General features: G+C 45.7%; 1 protein-coding gene across 1 annotated transcript; it reads left to right on the top strand.

The window, feature by feature from the left end:
• Positions 1-3,492: 3,492 nt before the first annotated feature.
• LOC123930551 (orphan sodium- and chloride-dependent neurotransmitter transporter NTT5-like) lies at positions 3,493-19,966 on the top strand. Its single transcript, XM_045986769.1, has 11 exons — positions 3,493-3,712; positions 3,873-4,030; positions 4,137-4,263; positions 4,415-4,593; positions 5,698-5,808; positions 6,023-6,264; positions 17,605-17,791; positions 18,162-18,363; positions 18,447-18,639; positions 19,101-19,266; positions 19,481-19,966. The coding sequence occupies exons 1-11, from the start codon at positions 3,493-3,495 to the stop codon at positions 19,964-19,966; spliced, it is 2,271 nt and encodes a 756-aa protein (XP_045842725.1).
• The last annotated feature ends 6,844 nt before the right edge of the window (positions 19,967-26,810 follow it).

Here is a 26,810-nt window from a genome sequence, read left to right as displayed (position 1 = left end):
GATCATATGATAATTATCTTTCTCTGATTGGCTTATTTCACTTAGCATCATGGCCTCTAGTTCCATCCATTTTGTTTCAAATGGCAAGATTTTGGGGGTTTTGATGGCTGCATAGTATTCCATTGTGTATATATACCACATCTTCTTTATCCATCTGTTGATGAATATCTAGGTTCTTTCCATAGTTTGGGTATTGTGGACATTGCTGCTATAAACGCTGGGGTCCATGTGCCCCTTTAGAGCACTACATTTGTATCTTTAGGGTAAATACTCAGTAATGCAGTGGCTGGGTCATAGGGTAGCTCTATTTTCAACTTTCTGAGGAACCTCCATACTGCTTTCCAGAGTGGCTGCACCAGGTGGCATTCCCACCTGGTGTAGGAGGGCTCCCCTTCTCCGCATCCTCGCCAGCATCTGTCGATTCCTGACTTGTTAATTTTAGCCATTCTGACTGGTGTGAGGTGGTATCTCACTGTAGTTTTTAATTTGTATTTCCCTGATGCCGAGTGATGTTGAGTACTTTTCATGTGTCTGTTGGCCATTTGGCTGTCATCTTTGCAGAAATATCTGTTCATGTCTTCTGCCCATTTCTTGATTGGATTATTCTTTTGGTGTTGAGTTTGATAAGTTCTTTATAGATTTCAGATACTAGGCCTTTATCTGATATCATTGCAAGCAAGGGTTTTTAAAGGATAAAAATTCAGGGTTTTGGATCATGATGATTAATTAAAGATTGGGTCAGCTCTATTCCCCCCCCCTTTTTTTTTAAAGATTTTATCTCTTGAGGTGCCTGGGTGGCTCAGTGGGTTAAAGCCTCTGCCTTTGGCTCAGATCATCATCGCAGGGTCCTGGGATCAAGCCCCACGTCAGGCTCTCTGCTCTGTGGGGAGCCTGCTTCCTCCTCTCTCTCTGCCTGCCTCTCTGTCTAGTTGTGATTTCTCTCTGTCAAATAAATAAAATAAAATAAAAAGATTAGCGAGATTGAGAGAGAGCACAAGTAGGCAGAGCAGGAGGGAGAGGGAGAAGCAGGCTTTCTGCTGAGCAGGGAGCCCGATGTGGGGCTCAATCCCAGGACCCCAGGGATCATGACCTGAGTCAAAGGCAGATGTTTAACCAAATGAGCCACCCAGGTGCCCCTCTATTCCCTTCCTTGACTATCCCGTCCCTTCTGGCATGTTCCTGTCTGGTTCCAGTGTAGCTGTTGCGCCACGGTTGCTCTGCTTTAGGGCCCTGGAACTGGAAACCACTCTGGGCAGACTGCATTAATGACGTCCTCTCTAGAGTTCTATATCCTGTGGTTACTGCTAAGCTGCAAATTATTGTATTTTCCTGCAAACACCACCCGTGTTTGTTTTTTTTTTTAAGATTTTATTTATTTGGGGCACCTGGGTGGCTCAGTGGGTTAAGCCTCTGCCTTCAGCTCAGGTCATGATCTCAGGGTCCTGGGATCGAGTCCCGCATCGGGCTCTCTGCTTGGCAGGGAGCCTGCTTTCTCCTCTCTCTCTCTCTCTGCCTACTTGTGATCTCTGTCAAATAAATAAATAAAATCTTTCAAAAAAAAGATTTTATTTATTTGTTTGACAGACAGAGATCACAAATAGGGAGAGAGGCAGGCAGAGAGAGAGGAGGAAGCAGGCTCCCCGCTGAGCAGAGAGCCGGACGCAGAGAGCCCGACACAGGGCTCCATCCCAGGACCCGGGGATCATGACCTGAGCCGAAGGCAGAGGCTTTAACCCACTGAGCCACCCACGTGCCCCTGATGTCATGTAATTCTTATTCTTTACTTAATTAAAACCAAGTAAGATGTTACTGTTCCTGTTCCTGTGCAGTCTCCGTTTTATCCACAGACTTACATTTTCATTACTGACGATTCCTTTCTGCATGTCTAACCTTCCATCTAGGATAATGTCCCCTCTTACAGAGGAATCCACTGTAGTATTTCCTGTGCCACAGGGCTTCTGATGACAAAACTCTGTCTTTATTGCGTCTTCATTTTTAGGACCCACGTATTTCCCATGAATTTCTGTTGTTTTTGACAATGGTCTGATGCACAAATTGTTCCACAATCTGATGCAATTTAAATTTGATCTACTTTTAGGAGTAGTTTTTGAACTCAATGTTTGAGGTTTGTTGAAGACCCCAGAAGGGATCTTCTTACCTGTCTCTTTTCTTAGTTCTGTCTCATATGTAACCATTTACCTTATGTCTTCATGAAGTTTACCTTATATCTTCATGAAGTTACCAGCCTCCTCTCAATTGCTACCACCAAAACCTCCACTGATTTTGAGCGTGCCCTTAGGCTTCAACTTCCTCAGACTCTGCTCCAAATAAAGTTAGTTCTTCTGGGAAACATTTCTGGGCTCATGTGTTCCAAAGGCCTGTCTCTCTCCCATGGACAAGATCTTCCGAGCTGGATTGGAACAGTGGCCTGCTTCTTTCTAAGTGCTTTTGGAGCTGGATGCTATGTGGAGCATTAATCTCTGGTCTTATGACTTGCCCCTCTTACCATATAACCTCCACCTCACCAATGAGCCAGGGTCAAGGGAGACCAAGGCCCCCATATTCCCAGTTATGTCATGCCAGAAATGAGGGCCGAGTGGAAGAAGGGCGCTCCTGACCTTTACTTATACCACACTTGCCTGAAATTTAGAGTCTGCAACACATCGCCAAAAAGAAATGCGAAATGCTGGTGGTCTCCCCTTTCTAGGAAAATGCCGTAGCCCTGAGTGTGACCTGGGGAGAGAGGGAATCCTGTGGGGTTTCCATAGCACTAGGCCAGGAGGGAGGAGCGGGGCAGCAGGCTGCGGGTCCAATGCCACTGACTCTTCACTGTTCTTAGTGAGTTTTACCAGATTTTCTTGAATAAATGTTTCTTCATTGGCTGCATGCCCTTAGGACAATTTCCAAAGACCTGAAATGTTTCTTTCTTTGCCATGGTCACAGAGGCATGGTTCCACAGAGTCTTTATGCTGCCTTTCCTGAAATGGAACCCCAAGGAAGCTTTCGAATTCTACCAATCCTCTAGACCCCACCTTAGATCTACTGAATCAGTCTGGAAGAGTGAGGCTGGCAGATGGAAAGGCAGGAGTCTTTGCGTTTTGAGGTTTTGTGGTTGTGATAGGTTTTGAGAACTGCTGGCCCAGAGCCCTGTGTGCATTAGCTGGGCCAAATAGACCAGAAGGAGAAAGGAGAGGAACCCGAGTGCTGGAATGTCCTCCTGATTGGTGCTCACACTGTAAGAGCTATTAAATATTTTGAAATTCATCAATTCGTTAGATGAGGAAAAAAAATAACTAATCTGAGTCTCAGAGATGAAGTTATTTGTTCAACCAGTGAGAAGGACCAAGACTTAAATTCTGGCCCTTTGTTTGCTCTAAAACCCTGCTGTCCTGAACTTTTACAGGCTGGTCTCTAAGACACAGACCTGAAAGTCTGCTCTTCTTGGTGACCCCAAGATTCCCTCAGGAGTTAGCTGCCTGTAAGAAGAAAGTCATGGAGTCCATTGAACTCTCAGAAGAAAAGACTTCCACACAACCCAGAAACTCCTCATTTCCGTCCTGGAAGCTCACAGCCAGGGAGATTCTGGCCACCAAGACCCAAAACTACTTTGCTCAGACGAAACGAACCAAGAACATCTTGATGCAGGTGGCCTTCTCCATTGGGCTGGGCAGCATATGGCGTTTCCCCTACCTGTGTCATCGGAATGGAGGAGGTGAGGCCAGGGGCCCGGATCCTGAGTTTAGGGAAGGAGTGTTGAGGCTTGGAGCCCAGACTCTTGGGTCCTGGGGTGGGGGGAGTTCTAGGGGATGAAGAGGAGGGGGGGGGCCGGGACTTCTGGCTGCCTGAGCACAGCTCCCGGCTCCCTCCTTCAGGCAACTTTATCCTGATGTACTTCTTCATGCTCTTCGTGTTCGGGATTCCCCTCTTGTACATGGAGATGATCATGGGGCATTGGCTGCGTGTGGACAACATCCGGGTCTGGAAGCAGCTCGTCCCCTGGCTGGGCGGCATAGGATACGCTAGCATATTGGTGAATGAGGGGCCCAGCCAAGAGGCATCCCCACGCAGCCCTTGTGGTGTCCAGCTCCCCCGTCTCTGTCCCTCCTGTCCCTCAGTCCCACCATGTCCACCCCTAGGTGTGCATCTTGATAAGTTTGTATCACAGCGTCATCGTCACCTGGAGCATTTCCTACCTGGGCAACTCCTTCGATAACTCCCTGCCCTGGAACCAGTGCCCACTGGTGAAGACCATCAATGTCACTGGTGAGGACAGGGAGAGAGAAGACCGGCAGGGCCACGGGAGGCAAGGGCACCAGGGAGCAAGAGACGGGGAATGAGAGCCCGAGGGGAGGGAGCGAAGAGCAGGGCCAAGACACCGAGTGAGGTGGTGCCTAAGCGCCTGCGTGCTCCCCAGACCTCTCTTGCCTCCGGACGGTGTCCCACCAGTACTTCTGGTACCACAGCACCCTGAGTGCCTCAGGCCATATTGAGGAAGGGGTCGAGGCCCTCGTCCTGCAGCTCACCATGGGCATCTTTGCAGCCTGGTGCGTCCTCTTCTTAATCATGATCACAGGGCTAAAGACTTCAGTGCTGGTGAGCCACCCTGACCGTGGACTCCTCTACCTTCACGTTCGCAAATCCAAATATCCGGCTTCCTGCCCCGACGCCGTCCAGCCCCTTCCTGTTGACCCCTCTTCTCTAATCCCCGTGATCCTCCCCCACTCCTAGAGGACGGGCTGCACCACCCAGGTCCTGAGGAAGGCGCTGTACTCTCCCCAGGCTGTGGCAGCCACCCGTTGTCTCACAAAGAATGGTTCTCACAAAGAACCGTTCCATGGTCGGAACGGAACTTTGTACTGACCCAGCTTGCTCCTCATCATCCCACACCCCCAAGGCATAGCAGTGGGCACCTTCCAGAGCAGACCTTGGCCTCTCCCCGTGAGCCTTGCATCCTGTACCTGCCTGCGCGTTGACAGCCTGTTAGTCCCTGAAAGAGCTGATCGCCACCGGCTCCTGTCCTGAATTCCCCATTTATTTTCTTCCAATCCATACTTCCAGCCCATGCCCCTGGCACCTGCATCATATTCTCCTTACATGAAAAATTCATTTCAGTGTGTGAAAATCTCTGCTCAGCTGGGCTTCCTCCCCCTTCACCTGCAACGCTGTTTCATGCGGCCCTAACTCAGGCACAGACCGTAAACCCAGGCCAGCGAGTGCATGACGTCCAGCCACCCCACCACTCAAAACCATTTTTTTAAAAGATTATTTATTTATTTATTTGACACAGAGAGAGATCACAAGTAGGCAGAGAGACAGGCAGAGAGTGAGAGGGAAGCAGGCTCCCTGCTGAGCAGAGAGCCTGATGCGGGACTTGATCCCAGGACCCTGAGATCATGACCTGAGCCAAAGGCAGTGGCTTAAACCACTGAGCCACCCAGGCGCCCTCAAAACCATTTTTATTTGGGGTCTCATCCCTCACTTCGGAGCAGCTTATTGGCAGTTGTTCCCCCCAACAACACTGTTGTCTCCCTAGAACAATCCTCCTACAGCTCCCTCCTGTTCCACCAGACCACCTTAAGCCAGCTCATGCCCATCTCTCCTCCTGCTGACCTGGGTTCCCTGTTAGTGCCTCCCTCTGAACCTCCCGCATCCCTGCTTCTCCTAACTTCTGGTTTCTGTCCTGACCCACCTGGCCAGATCCTGGTTTTCACGGTGTTCCTTCCCTGCATCATCCTCTTCTGCTTCCTCATCCAAAGTCTCTTCTTGGAGGGTGCCATTGCCAGCCTCAGACGTATGGTGACCACAGAGGTAAGGCCGGGGTCTCCAAACCCTGTCCCTCCCCCAACCCAGTCCTTCAGTGACTCTCCTTCTCTGACGTCTTCCTTCCTGCCCCCAGCCTGTTCCTCAACCCTATGCTCTTTACCCCAGATCATCCCTCTTCCAGTTCACTGGTGGGTCCACTCCGAAGCTCACCCCCAAACGTGTCTCTCTCTCTCTCTCTCTTTCTCATCCCCATCCACAGCTCTCAGCCTGGACCTCGCTGGACCTGTGGCGTCAGGCAGGAGGCCATGTGGTCTATTCCCTGGGCCTGGGCATGGGCACCACCATCAACTTCTCCTCCTACAAGGCTGGAGAAGACAACTATATCCAGGTGGCCTCCTTGATGGCCCTGGTCAATCTGGGGACCTCATTGCTGGTCACATCCATCATCTTCATTGTGCTGGGGTTCTGGGCCACCACCAGTGGCCCCACCTGTGTTGAAAAGTGAGTAATTACAGCCTTGTATGTCCAACAGGGGGTCTCCTTCCCTTAGTGATTCCCCAGCTTCATGGGCCTTCAGACTCAGACCTCTCCAATAATATTGATAATGACAACAATCATAATAGTTGTAATAATAACATATTCTCAGAGAAAACTGGCAAATTATAATATTCCAATAGCCAGCACTTTATAGGTAAGAAAACAGTCCCAGAGACAAGACTGTTCAAAGCCTTCCATAAATTGCAAATGGTGTAAAGAAGATTTCAAAATCAATTATTTAACTCACAAAGGAGGTTGTTACAGAATTCTGAGCCACAATCAGTGGTTAAGTTACTTGCCTAAGCTGCATGTTGGACTCATGTGGGGAGCCTTAGAAAACACTTATACACCTGAGTCTCACTTCCAGAGATTCTGATTTACTTAATTTGGGGTGCATTCAGGCACCGGGATTTTTTTTTTAAATCTCCAAGGTAGAGTTTCTCTTCCACTTAGGATGTTGAAGGCTGCAAAAGTCCATGCTTCCTTGATACAGCAATGTTAAAAATGGAAGAAGAAAAAACCACCCTAATACTTTCCTGTAACATTACTGAAGAGCAGTGTACACAAAGGAGATTTAATGAACTAAATACTGGAGAGTGATGAGTTCATCATAAGTGAGCAAAGAGCCATGAATGCCTTTTTACCTGGGGGTAAATGCCTGACCTGGGGACACGTGGCTGGAGGCACAGGCCTGTCATGGATGGAGAGACTTTGCACAGATAAGAAATCAGGCAAGCATTTTATCATAGTATGCGCTGTCAGTAGTTCTTGGAATCACAATGAACCCCCAACAAATAAATTGCTCGACCCAATAGTTTTCCTCTCTATACCTAGGAATTGTTTTGGAGAAGTGGCAGAAGCTGCAACAGAGACAGGGCTAGCAAGCAGATGAGCTATCCATGGTCTCATGGTGCTCAGATCTGTGGGCCCACTGGAGCTGAATGCATAGATAAATGAAAAACATCTACAGTTAACAATCCAGCCCACTCTAATCCAAATAATGACAACATCAAAGAAATTAGTCCTTGCCAGGAGGAGGGGGTCATGCAGAAAGTTGGAGGGATGGCTCGAGGGCAAAGTGAGACCTCCTTGATCCCATTTGAAGACAGAGAAAAAACTCAACTAATTAAAACTGCCCCCCACTCCAGCTTGCCTCTGTACTTAGAAAACTCTAGATAAATAGCCCTCATCCAGCTGCCTCCTGGAATAAAAGGCTTAAATGTGTTGAGACTACACAAAATAAAACAAATAACATGTTGTTCTCTACACAGTGTCCAACATGGAATTAAAACCCTCAAGACATTCCAAAACCCAGGAAAATACAATCCATAGCCAAGAGAAAAAAGAAGACCCAAGGACCATCCAGACATTAGAATCAGCAGACAAGAACATTAAACAGCCATTTTAAATATGTTAAGGAATTTAAGAGAAAAGATTAATACAATGGAAGCCATGGAGATCTTTTAGGGAAGATACAGAAAATCTAGAAAAGGACCACATGGAAATTCTAGAAGTCAAAAGTAGATGAAGACAAAGTTTCACTGGATGTATTTAGTTTAGATTGGAACAAACAGAATAAAGGATCAGTTAATTTGAGGATGGGGTTAATAGAAGTTCTACAAAGTAAAGGACTAAAGGACAAGAAGAATGAGAAAAACTGAAGAAGAACCCCAGTGACCTTGAGGACTAATAGATGTATAATTGGAATTGCAGGAAGTGAGGAGAGGAGAGAGAATTAGGGGAGGAAATCTTCAGCTTTATTTGTAATGGCCACAACTCCAGGCAACCCAAATGTCTGTCAGGAGATGAGCAGATAACAAACCTTAATACATTCATTCAACAAATGGAGTACAAATAAAAATGAATGAACTGTTGATGCACGCACCGACATGGATGAATGTCAGACGTTATACTGAATGTAACAAGCCAGACAGAAAAGAGTACACACTGTCTGAATCTATATGAAATCTAGGAGTAGGCAAAATGAATGTGCAGTGATGGAAATCCGTAGTGGCCTCTGGAATGGAGCGAATGCCCTGGAAAGGGTCCCAAAGTAATTCTGTGGAGTGATGGATATATTCTTTATCTCGATTGGGTGACTTGTCAATACTCACTGAAGTGAATATTTAATATTTGTGCTTTTTATTATCTCTGATACAGCTCAATAAGAACTTAGTTGGTTTTTTTAAAAAGTTTCTGGTTGATTCCAATGAGAACCATTACCTCTTCAGGCAGCACTGTCCAGTAGAACTCTTTGTGATGCCAGAAACTTCCTATACCTGCACTATCCAGTGTCGTAGACACCAGCCACAAGTAGCCAGAGCATTCGAAATGTGGTGAACGTGGCCAAAAAATGCAAATGCGACCAAAGACCTGAATTTTTCAATTTATATCATTTTTAAAATTTTTATCTATCTATTTGAGAGAGACCACAAGCTGGGGAGAGGGGTAGAGGGAGAAACAGACTCCCTGCCACGCAGGGAGCCTGATGCAGTGGTCAATCCCAGGACCCTGGGATCATGACCTGAGCTGATGGCAGATGCTTAAGTGGTGAGCCACCCAGGTGGGCTCATTTTTATCATCTTTATTAGTTTTAGTTAACATGGCCCTATGTGCCTAGTGGCTATCATGTTAGTGCAGCCTTAGAAGAACTGCCACATGAGCCCCTCGCCCTTCATTATATAGAGCTTGTCAAACTTCAGTGGGTATTATGAATTAGTATTAGATCAGTCAGTAAGTCTGGGATGTACCCAAGATTTTGCATTTTTAAAAAAATTTTTTATTTATTTCTTATTTTTTTTATAAACATATAATGTATTTTTATCCCTGGGGTACAGGTCTGTGAATTGCTAGGTTTACACACTTCACAGCACTTGCCATAGCACATACCTTCCCCAATGTCCATAACCCCCCTCCCTCTCTCCCAACCCCCCTCCCCCCAGCAACCCTCAGTTTGTTTTGTGAGATTAAGAGTCACTTATGGTTTATCTCCCTCCCAATCCCATCTTGTTTCGTTTATTCTTCTCCTATCCCCCTAACCCCCCATGTTGCATCTCCACGTCCTCATATCAGGGAGATCATATGATAGTTGTCTTTCTCCGATTGACTTATTTCACTAAGCATGATACCCTCTAGTTCCATCCACGTCGTTGCAAATGGCAAGATTTCATTTCTTTTGATGGCTGCATAGTATTCCATTGTATATATATACCACATCTTCTTTATCCATTCATCTGTTGATGAACATCTAGGTTCTTTCCATAGTTTGGCTATTGTAGACATTGCTGCTATAAACATTCAGGTGCACATGCCCCTTCGGATCACTACGTTTGTATCTTTAGGGTAAATACCCAGTAGTGCAATTGCTGGGTCATAGGGTAGATCTATTTTCAATATTTTGAGGAACCTCCATGCTGTTTTCCAGAGTGGTTGCACCAGCTTGCATTCCCACCAACAGTGTAGGAGGGTTCCCCTTTCTCCGCATCCTTGCCAGCATCTGTCATTTCCTGACTTGTTAATTTTAGCCATCTGACTGGTGTGAGGTGATATCTCATTGTGGTTTTGATTTGTATTTCCCTGATGCCGAGTGATGTGGAGCACTTTTTCATGTTTCTGTTGGCCATCTGGATGTCTTCTTTGCAGAAATGTCTGTTCATGTCCTCTTCCCATTTCTTGATTGGATTGTTTGTTCTTTGGGTGTTGAGTTTGCTAAGTTCCTTATAGATTTTGGACACTAGCCTTTTATCTGATATGTCGTTTGCAAATATCTTCTCCCATTCTGTCAGTTGTCTTTTGGTTTTGTTAACTGTTTCCTTTGCTGTGCAAAAGTTTTTGATCTTGATGAAATCCCAATAGTTCATTTTTGCCCTTGCTTCCCTTGCCTTTGCTGATGTTCCTAGGAGGATGTTGCAGTGGCTGAGGTCGAAGAGGTTGCCGCCTGTATTCTCCTCAAGGATTTTGATGGATTCCTTTCTCACATTGAGGTCCTTCATCCGTTTTGAGTCTATTTTCATGTGTGGTCTAAGAAAATGGTCCAATTTCATTTTTCTGCATGTGGCTGTCCAATTTACCCAGCACCATTTATTGAAGAGGCTGTCTTTTTTCCATTGGACATTCTTTCCTGCTTTGTCGAAGATTAGTTGACCATAGAGTTGAGGGTCTATTTCTGGGCTCTCTATTCTGTTCCATTGATCTATGTGTCTGTTTTTGTGCCAGTACCATGCTGTCTTGATGATGACAGCTTTGTAATAGAGCTTGAAGTCCGGAATTGTGATGCCACCAACTTTGGCTTTCTTTCTTAATATTCCTTTGGCTCTTCAAGGTCTTTTCTGGTTCCACATAAATTTTAGGATTATTTGTTCCATTTCTTTGAAAAAAAATGGATGGTATTTTGATAGGGATTGCATTAAATGTGTAGATTGCTTTAGGTAGCATAGACATTTTCACAATATTTATTCTTCCAATCCAGGAGCACGGAACATTTTTCCATTTGTGTCTTCCTCAATTTCTTTCATGAGTACTTTATAGTTTTCTGCATATAGATTCTTTGGTTAGGTTTATTCCTAGGTATAGTTTTGGGTGCAATTGTAAATGGGATTGACTTCTTAATTTCTCTTTCTTCTGTCTTGTTGGTGTACAGAAATGCAACTGATTTCTGTGCATTGATTTTATATCCTGACACTTTACTGAATTCCTGTACAAGTTCTAGCAGTTTTGGAGTGGAGTCTTTTGGGTTTTCCACATATAATATCATATCATCTGAGAAGAGTGATAGTTTGACTTCTTCTTTGATGATTTGGATGCCTTTAATTTCTTTTTGTTGTCTGATTGCTGAGGCTAAGACTTTTAGTACTATGTTGAATAGCAGTGGTGGTAATGGACATCCCTGCTGTGTTTCTGACCTTAACAGAAAAGCTTTCAGTTTTTCTCCATTGAGAATGATATTTGTGGTGGGTTTTTCATAGATGGCTTTGATAATATTGAGGTATGTGCCCTCTATCCCTACACTTTGAAGAGTTTTGATCAGGAAGGGATGCTGTACTTTGTCAAATGCTTTTTCAGCATCTATTGAGAGTATCATATGGTCCTTATTCTTTCTTTTATTAATGTGTTGTATCACATTGGTTGATTTGCGGATGTTGAACCAACCTTGCAGCCCTGGAATAAATCCCACTTGGTCGTGGTGAATAATCCTTTTAATGTACTGTTGAATCCTATTGGCTAGTATTTTGGTGAGAATTTTTGCATCTGTGTTCATCAAGGATATTGGTCTGTAGTTCTCTTTTTTGGTGGGATCCTTGTCTGGTTTTGGGATCAAGGTGATGCTGGCCTCATAAAATGAGTTTGGAAGTTTTCCTTCCATTTCTATTTTTTGGAACAGTTTCAGGAGAATAGGAATTAGTTCTTCTTTAAATGTTTGGTAGAATTCCCCTGGGAAGCCTCTGGCCCTGGGCTTTTGTTTGGAGATTTTTGATGACTGTTTCAAGTCATCCTTAGTTGATGCCCATCAACTCCTTACTGGTTATGGGCCTGTTCAGGTTTCCTGTTTCTTCCTGGTTCAGTTGTGGTAGTTTATATGTCTCTAGGAATGCATCCATTTCTTCCAGATTGTCAGATTTGTTGGCGTAGAGTTGCTCATAGTATGTTCTTATAATTGTCTGTATTTCTTTGGTGTTAGTTGTGATCTCTCCTCTTTCATTCATGATTTTATTTATTTGGGTCCTTTCTCTTTTCTTTTTGATAAGTCTGGCCAGGGGTTTATCAATCTTATTAATTCTTTCAAAGAACCAGCTCCTAGTTTCGTTGATTTGTTCTATTGTTTTTTTGTTTTTGTTTTTGTTTTTGTTTGGTTTCTATTTCATTGATTTCTGCTCTGATCTTTATGATTTCTCTTCTCCTGCTGGGTTTAGGGTTTCTTTCTTGTTCTTCCTCCAGCTCCTTTAGGTGTAGGGTTAGGTTGTGTACTTGAGACCTTTCTTGTTTCTTGAGAAAGGCTTGTACTGCTATATATTTTCCTCTCAGAACTGCCTTTGTTGCATCCAACAGATTTTGAATTTTTGTGTTTTCATTATCATTTGTTTCCATGAATTTTTTCAGTTCTTCTTTAATTTCCTGGTTGACCCATTCATTCTTTAGAAGGATGCTGTTTAGTTTCCATGTATTTGGGTTCTTTTCAAATTTCCTCTTGTGATTGAGTTCTAGCTTCAGAGCATTGTGGTCTGAAAATATGCAGGGAATGATCCTAATCTTTTGATACCAGTTGAGACCTGATTTGTGACCCAGGATGTGATCTATTCTGGAGAATGTTCCATGTGCACTTGAATATACATTCTGTTGCTTTGGGATGAAATGTTCTGAATATATCCGTGATGTCCATCTGGTCCAGTGTGTTATTTAAGGTCTTTATTTCCTTGTTGATCTTTTGCTTGGATGATCTGTCCATTTCAGTGAGGGGAGTGTTAAAGTCCCCTACTATTACTGTATTATTATTGATGTGTTTCTTTGATTTTGTTATTAATTGGTTTATATAGTTGGCTGCTCCCACGTTAGGGGCATAGATATTTAAAATTGTTAGATCTTCTTGTTGGACAGACCCTTTGAGTATAATATAGTGTCCTTCCTCATCTCTTATTATAGTCTTTGGCTTAAAATCTAATTGATCTGTTATAAGGATTGCCACCCCAGCTTTCTTCTGATGCCCATTAACATGGTAAATTGTTTTCCACCCCCTCACTTTAAATCTGGAGGTGTCTTCACGTCTAAGATGAGTTTCTTGTAGGCAACATATAGATGGGTTTTGTTTTTTTATCCATTCTGATACCCTGTGTCTTTTGATTGGGGCATTTAGCCCATTACCATTCAGGGTAACTATTGAGAGATATGAATTTAGTGCCATTATATTGCCTGTAAGGTGACTGTTACTGTATATTGTCTCTATATCTTTCTGATCTACTACTTTTAGGGTCTCTCTTTGCTTAGAGGACCCCTTTCAATATTTCCTGTAGAGCTGGTTTGGTGCTTGCAAATTCTTTCAGTTTTTGTTGTCCTGGAAGCTTTTTATCTCTCCTTCTATTTTCAATGAGAGCCTAGCTGGATATAGTATTCTTGGCTGCATGTTTTTCTCATTTAGTGCTCTAAATATATCATGCCAGCTCTTTCTGACCTGCCAGGTCTCTGTGGATAAGTCTGCTGCCAATCTAATATTTTTACCATTGTATGTTACAGACTTCTTTTCTCGGGCTGCTTTCAGGATTTTCTCTTTGTCACTAAGACTTGTAAATTTTACTATTAGGTGACGGGGTGTGGACCTATTCTTGTTGATTTTGAGGGGGGTTCTCTGCACCTCCTGGATTTGATGCTTGTTCCCTTTGCCATATTATGGAAATTCTCTCCAATAATTCTCTCCGATATACCTTCTGCTCCCCTCTCTCTTTCTTCTTCTTCTGGAATCCCAATTATTCTAGTGTTGTTACGTCTGATGGTGTCACTTATCTCTCGAATTCTCCCCTCATGGTCCAGTAGCTGTTTGTCCCTCTTTTGCTCAGCTTCTTTATTCTCTGTCATTTGGTCTTCTATATCACTAATTCTTTCTTCTGCCTCATTTATCCTAGAAGTGAGAACCTCCATTTTTTATTGCACCTCATTAATAGCTTTTTAAATTTCTACTTGGTTAGATTTTAGTTTATTTCTTCAGAAAGTGCTTTTATATCTCCAGAGAGGGTTTCTCTAATATCTTCCATGCCTTTCTCAAGCCCAGCTAGAACCTTCAGAATTGTCGTTCTGAACTCTAGATCTAACATATTACCAATGTCTGTATTGATTAGGTCCCTAGCCTTCGGTACTGCCTCTTGTTCTTTTTTTTGTGGTGAATTTTTCTGCCTTGTCATTTTGTCCAGATAAGAGTATATGAAGGAGGGCGCCTGGGTGGCTCAGTGGGTTAAGCCACTGCCTTCAGCTCGGGTCATGGTCTCAGGGTCCTGGGATCAAGTCCCGCATCGGGCTCTCTGCTCCACAGGGAGCCTGCTTCCCCCTCTCTCTCTGTCTGCTGCTCTACTTGTGATCTCTCTCTCTCTGTGTCAAATAAATAAATAAAATATTAAAAAAAAAAGTATATGAAGGAGCAAGTAAAATACTAAAAGGGTGGCAAAGACCCCCAAAAAATGCGCTTTAACCAAATCAGAAGAGACCCCAATTCGTGGAGGAGAGAAAGGGGATAAAAAGAGGTTCAGGAAAAAAAAAGAAAAAAATTTAAAAAAGAAAACAAAGAAAAAATATAAAAAAGAAAGAAAAATATATATAAGATAAACTAGTTTAAAAAAACGTTAAAAAAGAAAAAGGTAAAAGTTTTTAAAAATTTAGCAGAAGAAGAAAAAAGAAAGAAAAAAATTGAAAAAGAAAAAAAAATTAAATTAACTGCAAGACTAAAGAATCATGGGGAGAAAGCCATGAGTTCTGTGCTTTGCTTTCTCCTCCTCTGGAATTCCGCTGCTGGCCTAGGTATTGAACCTGCTTTCCTTGATAGATGAACTTCGTCCTGGCTGGATTTTTTTGTTGATCTTCTGGGGAAGGGGCCTGTTGTAGTGGCTCTCAAGTGTCTTTGCCTGAGGCGTTATTGCACCACCCTTACCGAGGGCTGGACTAAGTAATCCACTTGGGTTCGCTTTCGGGAGCTTTTGTTCCCTGAACGCTTTCCGTAGAGTTCCGGAGGACGGGAATGAAAATGGCGACCTCCCAGTCTCTGGCCCGGAGAAGCCGAGAGCCTGGGGCCCCACTTCTCAGTGTGCCCCCAGAGAACAGCGCCCAATCACTCCCTTATCCCCGGCCTCCAGCCGCGCTCCGAGCTCACCCAGCCCGCGACCAGTTCAAGGTAACCCCGAGCTGAGAGCTCAGTCCTTGGTTCTGTCTCTGTAGCCAGCTTCCCCGTTCTAATACCTGTGAGCTCTACGACACTCCGACACCCCCGATCCTTCTGTGACCCTGCGGGACCTGGGGCCATGCTGACCCCATGTGGGCTTCACCCCGGTTTAGCCTCTGGAGCAATGTCCCTCAGTGGAACAGACTTTTAAAAGTCCTGATTTTGGGGGCGCCTGAGTGGCTCAGTAGACTAGGCCTCTGCCTTAGGCTCAGGTCATGATCTCAGGGTCCTGGGATCAAGCCCCACATCGGGCTTTCTGCTCGGCGGGGAGCCTGCTTCCCCTTTCTCTCTGCCTGCTGCTCTGCCTACTTGTGATCTCTGTCAAATAAATAAAATCTTAAAAAAAAAAAAAGTCCTGATTTTGTGCTCCGTTGCTCCGCCGCTTGCCGGGAGCCGGCCCCTCCCCCCCGTGGTCTATCTTCCCGTCGTTTGGATTCACTTCTCCGCCAGTCCTACCTTTCAGAAAGTGGTTAATTTTCTGTTTCTTCTTTCTGAAGAATTGCTGTTCTTCTTCTCTTCGATCTCCCGTTGGATTTGCAGGTGTTTGCAATGTTTAGATAAGCTATCTAGCTGATCTCCTGCTACCTGATGTAGTCTCAGCCTGCTACTTCTCCGCCATCTTGACTCCTCCCTCGATTCTGCATCTTTTTTGAAGATTTTTTTAAATTGATTTGACAGAGAGAGACACAGAGAGAGGGAACACAAGCAGAAGGAATGGGAGAGGGAGAAGCAGGCTTCCTGCTGAGCAGAGAGCCCAATGTGGGGCTCGATCCCAGGACCCTGGGATCATGACCTGAGCCAAAGGTAGCCACTTAATGACTGAGCCACCCAGGTGCCCCAAGATTCTGCATTTCTAACACGTTCCCAGGTGATGCTGCCCCTCCATGGAGCTTCTACTTAGAGTAGCAAGGCTGTAGGTTACTCTCTCTTTAGGTAAGGAAGGGTGGAGGCATGCTTTATTAGTGTTTTCTAATCAGGAGAACAGAGGACAGCTGAGGATCTGTTAGCATTTCCTTAAATTAAGCAAGCACAGTATTTATGGCTCAGTGATCCCCATTCCCAAGTGTGTATCCTAGAGAAGTCCTTACAAAAACCCTGCTAATGGATGGTTATTGTGACAGTTTGTCATCTCAGGGAGTGGGGTCATTATTTGGGGAATAGAGTATAAAATGCGAGTTGCAAATGCAGCAGAGGGCAGCAGTCCAGAACAACAAACCAGACATACACTCAGCAATATAGAGATATTGCCAGAAAAACTGAGGGAAGAAAAGTAAGAAACAGAAAACCAAAACACAATGACACTCAAGTGATGACACACAAAACATACATTTTGGGGGCTCAGGCAGGTGAGCATCTGCCTTCAGCTCAGGTCATGAGCCCGGAGTCCTGGGATCGACTCCCTGTATCAGGCTCCCTGCTCAGCGGGGAACCTGTTTCTCCGTCGACCACGCCCCCTACTTGTGTTCTCTCTCTCTCTGTCATATAAGTAAATAAAATCTTTTTTGAAAAACCCATATATTTCTTTTTTTTACAGAGAAATATCCATATTTAATGTTTTTAGTCAAACACATGAGAGTAGCTGAAGGCATGAAAGAAAGAGTGAAATTCAGACTTGGAGGGAAAAGTTGAAACAGACTTTTCTCTGCTGGTTGAGGAGAGGATTGTGAGTGGGTTTGATTATCGCAGCACTCCAAGCCCGAGGTCCAAAAAGAGAGATTCTGAGTGTATTCATTCTTAGGGCTGTCACCACAAAGTCCCACAGACTGCATGGCCAAACCCAAAATCTGTCCTCTCACAGTTCTGAGGCAGAAGTCTGAGACCAATGTATTGGCAGAGTTGGTTCTTTCTGAGGACGATGGTGGAGAATCTGTCCCATGCCTCTTCTGGTGCTTTGCTGGCAATCTGGTGTTCCTTGGCTTGTAGGTGTCTGCCTTCATCCTCACGTGGGCTTCTCCCTGTGTGTTTGTGCCCAACTTTCCCCCTTTCTATGAGCACACCAGTCATATTGGGTCCAGGGCCGCCCAGGATGATCTCATCTTTAATTACCTCTGTAACAACCTATTTCCAAATAATTTCACATTTTCAAGTAGCGGTGGTGGGGTGGGGCGGGGCTGTTAGGACTTGAACATAAGAATTTAGCCGGGGCAGGGGAACAGTTTTCAACCCATAACACTGAGGAATCTTAGCTACTACAGAAGGAGCTTCTGTCCCTTAGGGGGACAACCAGGGCAGTTCACCCCACATCCATGTGGTGAGCTTCCAGACCCTTGTTAACCAGCTGCGCTCACCTCGGGCCGCTCGCTTTCCTCTCCAGTCCCCAGTTGCCCCGCTTTGTACAGAGAAAGGGGCCAGCCTAGTCCCCATCTTTCCTGGCCTCTGCTACTTTTCAGGAGTGTCTCAAAGATGATGAGACTGATAAAAAGGGGCGTCCTGCCTCAGGATGCCAAGCCCCCAGAGGACATCCTGCTCCTGCCCCCCCTGGACTACCTGGAGTGGATCAGCCGCCTCCCTCAGCACCTCCAGAACCAGATCATCCGCTTCTCCCCATCCTGCAGCATCAAGACGCAGAAGGGAAAGGTGTGTTTGCAGGGGCAGGAGGGTGCTTCCTGACGTGTCCTTCCCCAGTGCCCTCTGGGGCCACCCCATGCATTGCTGGAGGCAGGCAACAGAGTCATGTCTCCACCACCACTGCGTATGTATCAGGGTTTTTGCTAAGTGGTCACTTGACTTTAATTCTCACATCAACCATAGGATCCCAGTCTGTTAGAGGAGGAGACTGAGGCCCTGGGAAGTAAAGCTCAGGCAGCCCAGCAAACACTCAGCATTCTGCCATCTGCCCACCCGTCTAGGTGTCTTTCCTCTGCCTGACACAGACATTGCTAATCAATCACTGCACCATTCCCCCCATCCAGACCCACCACTGCCTGAGAGCCCTTCTCCCCCACAGTTCATGGAGGGCCCCGGCCTGGCATTCGCAGCCTTCTCCCAAGCCGTCTCCTTGTTCCCTGGTGCCTCTTTCTGGGCCATCCTCTTCTTCTTGACCCTGGTCATCACAGGGCTGAACACCTTGATAAGGATCTTGGAAGGCATTTCTTATCCCCTCCAGAACTCCATCTCCATCTTCAGGAGGTATCCCAAGCTGCTATCAGGTACTATGGATTCTCACCCTTCTCCCCAAGGCCATCCCAATCTCCTGGGCTCATTTTGACCCCTGGCCCACCCCTGCACATAGACCTCAGTGTGGCCAAACCTGCCTTTGCCACAGTGTTTGTCTGCTTGGGAGGTTTTCTGGGCAGCCTCGTCTTCACCAGTCACGCTGGCAGCTACATAATGTCCTTGTTTGATGATTGCCTGGTCCCGCTGACCCTCATCATCATTGTGGCCTTCCAGAATGTGGCCCTGGCCTGGATCTACGGAGCTAGGAGGTGATGTCCTAGGGTCTACCCAGCCAGGGGCCGATCCCAGTTCTCTGAGGATGGGCGGGGTGGGGGGGGCATGATCTGCTCTCTCTGTCCGCCCCACAGCAAGGGGGGGTAGTCTAGCTAACAGCATGGGGTGCAGGAGGGAGTGATCTGAGGGCAACTACCTGGGTCCTGACATAAAGAGTAGTCAGCAAGCAGGAGTCTCAATTTTCCTGACCACGGGCGACATGGGATAGTCTGAAGGCAGAGGGCTGGAGCCCAGCACTTGGATCGGAGGCTCCTGTGAGGAGACCAGATCCAGGGCCCAGCCTCAGGGAGGGCCCAGCAGGACTTGGTAGCCCCTATGAGTTGAGAACTGGTGAGAGAACCAGAGGTCTGGCAGGCCCACCCTTGCAAGAGCTCTAGGCCCTGGTGGCCAGAGGAGGGCTCCTTCTAGACATCTGTGCCCATTACCCCCTCCCCAGGGTCAGGGAAGAAATATTCGGTGATCTGGGCCGCCTGCTGTGGTCCTTCCTCACTGTCCTGTGGTGCTACGTGACCCTACCCGGGCTGCTGGCCCTGACCACCATCAGCCTCATGCAGCTCTACCAGACGGAACCCCCCTACTACATTGCCTGGAACAGCAGTATGGTGAGATCCCCCTCCCTGACCTCCTGCCCCCATTCTGGACACCCCTCCTCTGATCTCCCATTCCACAGGACCCTAGGTCTGGGCTCCTTCTGTCCCCAAGGACCCTTTCGCCAGCTTCCCAGCCCCTAGGGAACCTGATCTCCATCCTCACATGGATTGAAATCCACTACCAGCCCCCTCCTCCTCCGCCCCACCCCCTTCTCTCTGCCCGCAGAGCCAGGAGGTGAAAGAGCCCTACCTGCAGGGTGCACTGAGCTGGGTCACCTTCCTCAGCGTCCTCGCCTTCCTGCCGGTCCCCATCTACCCGCTTCAACACTGGTGGTACCTCCAGGACCACATTGCTTCTGACCCCTTCGAAAAGCTACAGTCCAAAAAGATGCCCTTGGTGCCCCCCAAGCCTTGGCCTAAGCACGGCATGAAGTCCCAGGAAGGAAACAAAGACAGCCCCCCCAAGAGGCGCAGCCTGTCCTTGGCTCGGGGGCTGAACCTGAACTCGTGGCTGTTCAGCTTGCCCTTGAGCAGCCAGAGCTCTTCCTGGTTCAGCCTGCCGGTCATGAACTCGCTGACGTCCACACTGTCCACGAGGAGTTTCAGCCTTCCGGTCTCAAGGCAGGTGAGCCCGGCCTCAACACCCATAGACAACAGTGACCAGCACGTGAAGACCAAAGACGGAAACCAGCACGGGAACTCTGTTCAGTAACTGGTGACGCCACCCCTCTTTCCAAGGCAGCGATTCTGTCCAACAACGGGTGGCTTGAGTGCCCATTTTACTACAGAAATAATTGGTTATGCCAGAAAGGAGGGGGAGGGGTACATGGGAATTGTGCCCATCAACCACTCATTCGGCCTTGGGAAGAAATGGACAACTCAGGAGCTCTTTCCTCTCCTGGAATAATACCAGTTCTGCTAAGTGGAACATTCTGCTCTGCGATCGGAGAATTCAGACCAAGAAGTCAACTCAGCCATTCACAAGGCTGGACCTAGTTCCTCCTTTCTCCCTGTGAGAGGGGAGTACCATGTTGGCACGATGCGGATGGGCTTCACGGCACTGGCCAGTATCCAGCCTTTCCAGTTATCATGGAGATAGACAGTGTTCCCTCCAAACCCCAAACTCCACCACCAAACTGGATCTCTCTGTGTGTGTGTGGGGGGGGTGGTGTGCTGATTTCTCCAGGGCTACCCTCGCAGAGTGGGCTGGGATAATAATGCTAAGTCAATAAATTGATCCGCTGAGATCCCATGCACAGGCTGTGGGCACCGAGTTCTTCCTGTCAGCCTCCTCCTACCCATATACCCTCCAAATCAGCAACCTCTGGTGAACTGAGTGTCTGGTCTGGTGACTCCAATCTCCTTCTCCCTTTGGGACACAGTTTATGGAGTTCCTATGTTCTTCCTTGTTCTGGAATTGAGACAAACCATTGGGGAACTTTGCAGCAATCTGTATTACTCAATCCAGAAAGTGTGTTAACCCTTAAATCTAATGTGGTTCGGGAACCATACTACTAAATATGTCCCATCGTTATCATCTCACTTCTCCTGCCAAGAGGGGAGCGTGCCTGGAGCTGCATCAGGCGGGTAGGTCCCCTCTAGCTATCATGCTTCATTCTGACTTGGGGTAGAGTCGCTCACCCACTTGGGCATTGGGAGGTAGGTCACGTGGTTTCTGTGGGCTCAGGACCAAGGAGTCTTAGAGAACTTAGAGCTTCTTAGGGTTGTCTGTGGGAATAGGTAACAAACACTATGCTGCCTCTCCAAACACCAAATGGAGTTAAGGCAGCTCAGGAGATGGAGGCACCTTCTAGAAGCCACACCTCTTTGTATCTTCCTGGTTAACCCCCTCACCCCCGAAGACCAATTGACCTTGAGACCTTGAGAATCAATGCCATCTCCCATCACCACCCACTCTGGCTCCAAATCACCTCCCAAATGTCTGCCTGCCCATTCACACCTTTTATTTACCTCAGAGGCCTCTAAACATTGCTTATCACACTTCCTTATCGGTGACAATTTTTCGAGAAAATATTCCCAACATGTGTAGAAAATCTACTCGTGAACGACTGTTCTTCTACATCATCTCGGTAAAGCTTAATTCGTTTTGCTTATTTCCGTTAAAAAAGTAGTTGTGAGTAGAAATTCTAAGTGTTTCTTCCTCCATCCCCAGTGTAATGGCTTCTACAACCCAATCTGGAGAGCCTCGAAAAGGTCACAGGCAGAAGCTTGCAGGCCCTTTGCGCGTCTGAGACTCGCACCTCCGGGCTTCCTGCCTGCCTCCACCTTACTCTCCAGGGACGCTGGGTCTGGGATGATGCGGCTCTGGAAACTAGCTGCGGGGAAAGGACCTGGTGTCCCCCTCCCCCCAACCTCTGCGTCACTTCCCCTCTCAGAGGCAGGATGGGCCTCCACAAACCAGGTACGCCAAGAGTCTGGCAGGGTGAGCTGCGGACCAGCAGAGATGATTCATCTTAAACCATGCAGGGCTCGGGGGAGTCAAGATGGCGGGGAAGTAGGAGGAGGCGCCGTTTCAACCTGTACCCTAAAGTGAGCTGATTACCTACCAAAGAACTCCGACCACCCATGAAATCAGCCCGAGATCAGAATTATACACGTCTGGATCTCTACAGGAGCAGAAGACGCCAGTGGCAGGTAAAGCAGACTGGGAGCATTGGACTGATATCGGAAGATAAACAAAAGGGGGAGGGAGCCACCAGAGGTGACCGATTGGAAAGTAACACCCCAACACGAGAGTGCTCTGCGTCTGGGGACCAGCATTAACTTGGAGTCTGGTTGAAAGCACTCAAAAAACAAAGAGCAAAGGATGACGGGGGGTAATAGTGGGAACCCGGACCCAGGACAGCCTCCCCTGGCGCTGAGCCAGAGAGAGTGCGGCGGAGAAATCAGGTCTCCGTCCCTGAGCTGCCAGTGTGCCTGAACGCCAGCGCGCCCGAGAACGAGTGGGGTCTGGCTCCCGTGAGGGGCTGGGAGCCTGGCCAGACGGCAATCCTGAAATGCACGCGTCCCACACCCTCCCTTGGGATAGGCGCTCATACGTGCTAGCCTGGAGCTCTGGCATCCGGAAAAACCAGACATTCCCAGCCTGGGACAGCGGGAAAATTTCAGTGTGCGATCTCTGCTCGGAACCTCTCTGGCGGTCTGGAGCTGCCCAGACAGCCACCGCTGCCCTGGTATTGGGTACAACGAGGAGCTCCTGCATCCCCAGGGACAGTGACTCAGAACCGACTCAGCCAGCAGCTTTTGCAAAACATTCTGAGGCTTCTCTCTGAGAGGGAGGTCGGGGTGCAGTTTGCTCTCCTCTAAACCTCCAAAAACCATCAAAAGCTGTCAAGGCGAGAGAAAGCAGATGAAAGAACATAAAAACCCCCAGAGAACAAAAGCCTGAAAAAAACAGTTTCCTCAGAGCCCACCCCCTTGAGGGGAGCGGGAGGACCTAACTCAGGGAACATCATTGTCTGAAAACCCACGTGGCAGGCCCCTCCCCCAGAAAACCAACCAGGAAGGAAGAAGGAAAAAAAAAAAAAGACTACAAGAAAACAACCACCACTACTTCATAAATACAACTTTTATTTTCAACTCTTTACCAATATTCTGGTTCTTTTTTTTTTATACATACAGATAATTTTTTAACCTATTTACCACCACACTGAGATGTCCAGTACATCAAATTCTTTAATAACCTTCTAACCTGAACTTTTTGATACATACACCCGTGTTTTCCTTTTGCTTTTCTATTTTTTTTAATTATTTTTTCATTCTAACTTAGTTTAGTCTAGTTTATTCTTTTTTAATTTTTATTTTCTACTATACATATAGAGTTAAACTTCAAGGCAATCCCCTTTCCCCAATCAATGTTACCCCTATAGGCAAACCAGTTTCTAATCCCCCTGTAACTTAGGAAAGTTGAGTCCCTTAACAAAAAACATCAAGATACATTCAGGAAGAATCAAAATAACCTTCCTCACCGACACTGAGAATTTATAACCAATCTCCCAATTTTTCCTTCTGTCAGTGTTTCTGTGAATTTGTGTTTGTCCTGATAATATATAAATCTTATACTTGGAGTTCTTTCTGATGAGGTTCTTCCCTTTTTTTGCTTATATATATATTTTTTTCTCTTGTCATATACTTTTATCAGTCTTTTTGTTTGTCTGTTTTTGTTTGTATACTTCACAAATCTTACCTTGTGGCCCATTTGGGCTGAGCCTTCTCTTTCATCTTCCCTTTTTTCCCTCTCTCTCTCTCTCTCTCTTTTTTTCCCCCTTTTTCTTTTCCCTTTTTTCCCTTTCTTCTTCTCTATTTCTTTTTCTTTTCTTTTTTCTCTCATTTGGGTGGGGAACCCTGATTGCACAGAAGCATTCCAGGGTGCACCTTGACTGCACCACAATCGATAAGTCCAGCTGCATCTGTTCAGTCATCTCTTACCAAAATGACTGGGAGGAGGAATACCCAACAGAAGAAAAATACAGAGGATGGGCCTTCTGCAACAGAGCTAATGGCTATCAACATAGACAATATGTCAGAAAAGGAATTCAGACTAATAATTATCCAGGCAATAGCTAGGTTGGAGAAAGCCATGGATGACCAAACAATTGATTAGGGCAGAACTGAAAGCCACCAGGGATGATGTTCAAAATGCTCTCAATGAGTTCCAATCTAATCTAAATTCTCTAAAAGCTAGGGTAACTGAGACAGAAGATAGAATTAGTGATCTGGAGGACAAACAGAGAGAAAGGATCAGGAGGAAGCCTGGAACAAACAGCTCAGAAGCCACAAAAACAGAATCAGGGAAATAAATGATGCCATGAAACGTTCTAACGTCAGAATTATTGGAATCCCTGAAGGGGAGGAAAAAGAAAGAAGTCTAGAAGATATAGTGGAAGAAGTTGTCTATGAAAATTTTCCCAATCTCACGAATGGAAACAACGTTCATGTACTAGAGGCAGAGAGATTTCCTCCCAAGATTTTAGATTCTCGAAAGTCCTCACGACACCTTATAGTTAGAATGAGGAATTATGTTTCACGACAGACCCTCTTAAAAGCAGCTAGGACAAAGAAGCTCCTTACATACAGAGGAAAGCCCATCAGAATAACGTCAGACCTTTCCACAGAGACCTGGCAAGCCAGGAAGGGCTGGCAAAATATATTCAGAGTACTAAATGAGAAGAACATGCAACCAAGAATACTCTATCCAGCAAGACTGACATTTAAAATGGATGGAGAGATAAAGAGTTTCCAAGACTGGCAAGGCTTAAAAGACTATGCAACCACCAAGCTGACACTGCAGGAAATATTAAGGGGGGCCCTATAAAAGAGAAAATATCCTAAGAATATCATTGAACAGAAATATAGAAACAATCTACAGACAGAAAGACTTCAAAGGCAACACGATGTCAATAAAAACCTATCTCTCAATAATCACTCTCAATGTGAATGGCCTAAATACGCCCATAAAACAACACAGGGTTGCAGATTGGATAAAACGACAGGACCCATCCATATGCTGTCTACAAGAGACCCATTTTGAACCTAAGGATACACCCAGACTGAAAGTGAAGGGATGGAGAAGCATCTTTCATGCCAATGGGCCTCAAAAGAAGGCCGGGGTAGCGATTCTCGTATCAGATAAATTAGATTTTAAACTAAAGACTGTAGTCAGAGATACAGAAGGACACTACATAATTCTTAAAGGGACTATCCGCCAAGATGATCTAACAATTGTGAATATCTATGCCCTCAATATGGGAGCACCCAATTACATAAGAAAACTATTAATCAAGATAAAGAGTCATATTGATATGAATACAATAATAGTAGGAGATCTTAATACGCCTCTCTCAGAAATAGACAGATCATCGAAGCAGAAAATTAATAAAGAAATAAGAGCATTGAGGGGCGCCTGGGTGGCTCAGTGGGTTAAAGCCTCTGCCTTCGGCTCAGGTCATGATCCCAGGGTCCTGGGATCGAGCCCCGCATCGGGCTCTCTGCTCAGCGGGGAGCCTGCTTCCCTTCCTGTCTGCCTGTCTCTCTGCCTACCTGTGATCGCTGCCTGTCAAATAAATAAATAAAATCTTAAAAAAAAAAAAAAGAAATAAGAGCATTGAATGAAACATTGGACCAGATGGACCTCATAGACATATACAGAACATTCCACCCTAAAACAACAGAATACTCATTCTTCTCAAGTGCACATGGAACCTTCTCCAGAATAGACCACATACTGGGTCACAAAGCAGGACTCAACCGATACCAAAAGACTGACATTATTCCCTGCATATTCTCAGATCACAATGCTTTGAAACTGGAACTCAATCACAAGGAAAAGTTCAGAAGGAACTCAAACACCTGGAAGCTAAAGACCACCTTGCTTAAGAATGCTTGGATCAACCAGAAGATCAAAGATGAACTTAAACAATTCATGGAAACCAATGAGAATGAAGACACTTCGGTCCAAAACCTATGGGATACAACAAAGGCGGTTCTAAGGGGGAAATACATAGCCATCCAAGCCTCCCTCAAAAAAATTGAAAAATCCATAATACACCAGCTGTCTCTACACCTTAAAGAACTGGAGAATCAACAACAAATCAAACCAACTCCACATGCAAGAAGGGAAATAATCAAGATTAGAGCAGAGATCAATGAGGTAGAAACGAGAGATACAGTAGAACGTATCAATGAAACTAGAAGCTGGTTTTTTGAAAGAATCAATAAGATCAATAAACCATTGGCCACACTAATCCAAAAGAAAAGAGAGAAAGCCCAAATTAATAAAATTATGAATGAAAAGGGAGAGATCACAACTAACACCAAGGAAATAGAAACAATCATCAGAAATTATTACCAACAGTTATATGCCAATAAGCTAAGCAACCTAGATGAAATGGATGCATTCCTGGAAAACTACAAACTCCCAAAATTGAACCAAGAAGAAATTGACAACCTGAATAGACTGATATCTGGTAAGGAGATTGAAGCAGTGATCAAAAACCTCCCAAAAAACAAGAGCCCAGGACCTGACGGATTCCCTGGGGAATTCTACCAAACTTTCAAAGAAGAAATAACACCAATTCTCCTGAAGCTGTTCCAAAAATTTGAAGCAGAAGGAAAACTTCCAGACTCTTTTTATGAAGCCAGCATTACTCTGATCCCCAAACCAGGCAAAGACCCTACCAAAAAGGAGAATTTCAGGCCAATATCACTGATGAATATGGATGCAAAGATTCTCAACAAGATCCTAGCAAACAAGATCCAGCAGCACATTAAAAAGATTATCCACCATGACCAGGTGGGATTCATCCCTGGGTTGCAAGGTTGGTTCAACATTCGCAAATCAATCAATGTGATAGAACAAATCAATAAGAGAAGAGAGAAGAACCACATGGTCCTCTCAGTTGATGCAGAAAAAGCATTTGACAAAATCCAGCATCCGTTCCTGATGAAAACGCTTCAAAGTACAGGGATGGAGGGAACATTCCTGAACTTCATAAAATCTATCTATGAAAGACCCACAGCAAATATCATCCTCAATG

Source organism: Meles meles, chromosome 19 (assembly GCF_922984935.1).
Source record: "Meles meles chromosome 19, mMelMel3.1 paternal haplotype, whole genome shotgun sequence".
Lineage (NCBI taxonomy): Eukaryota > Metazoa > Chordata > Mammalia > Carnivora > Mustelidae > Meles > Meles meles.
This window is presented reverse-complemented; position numbering and strand designations above follow the sequence as displayed.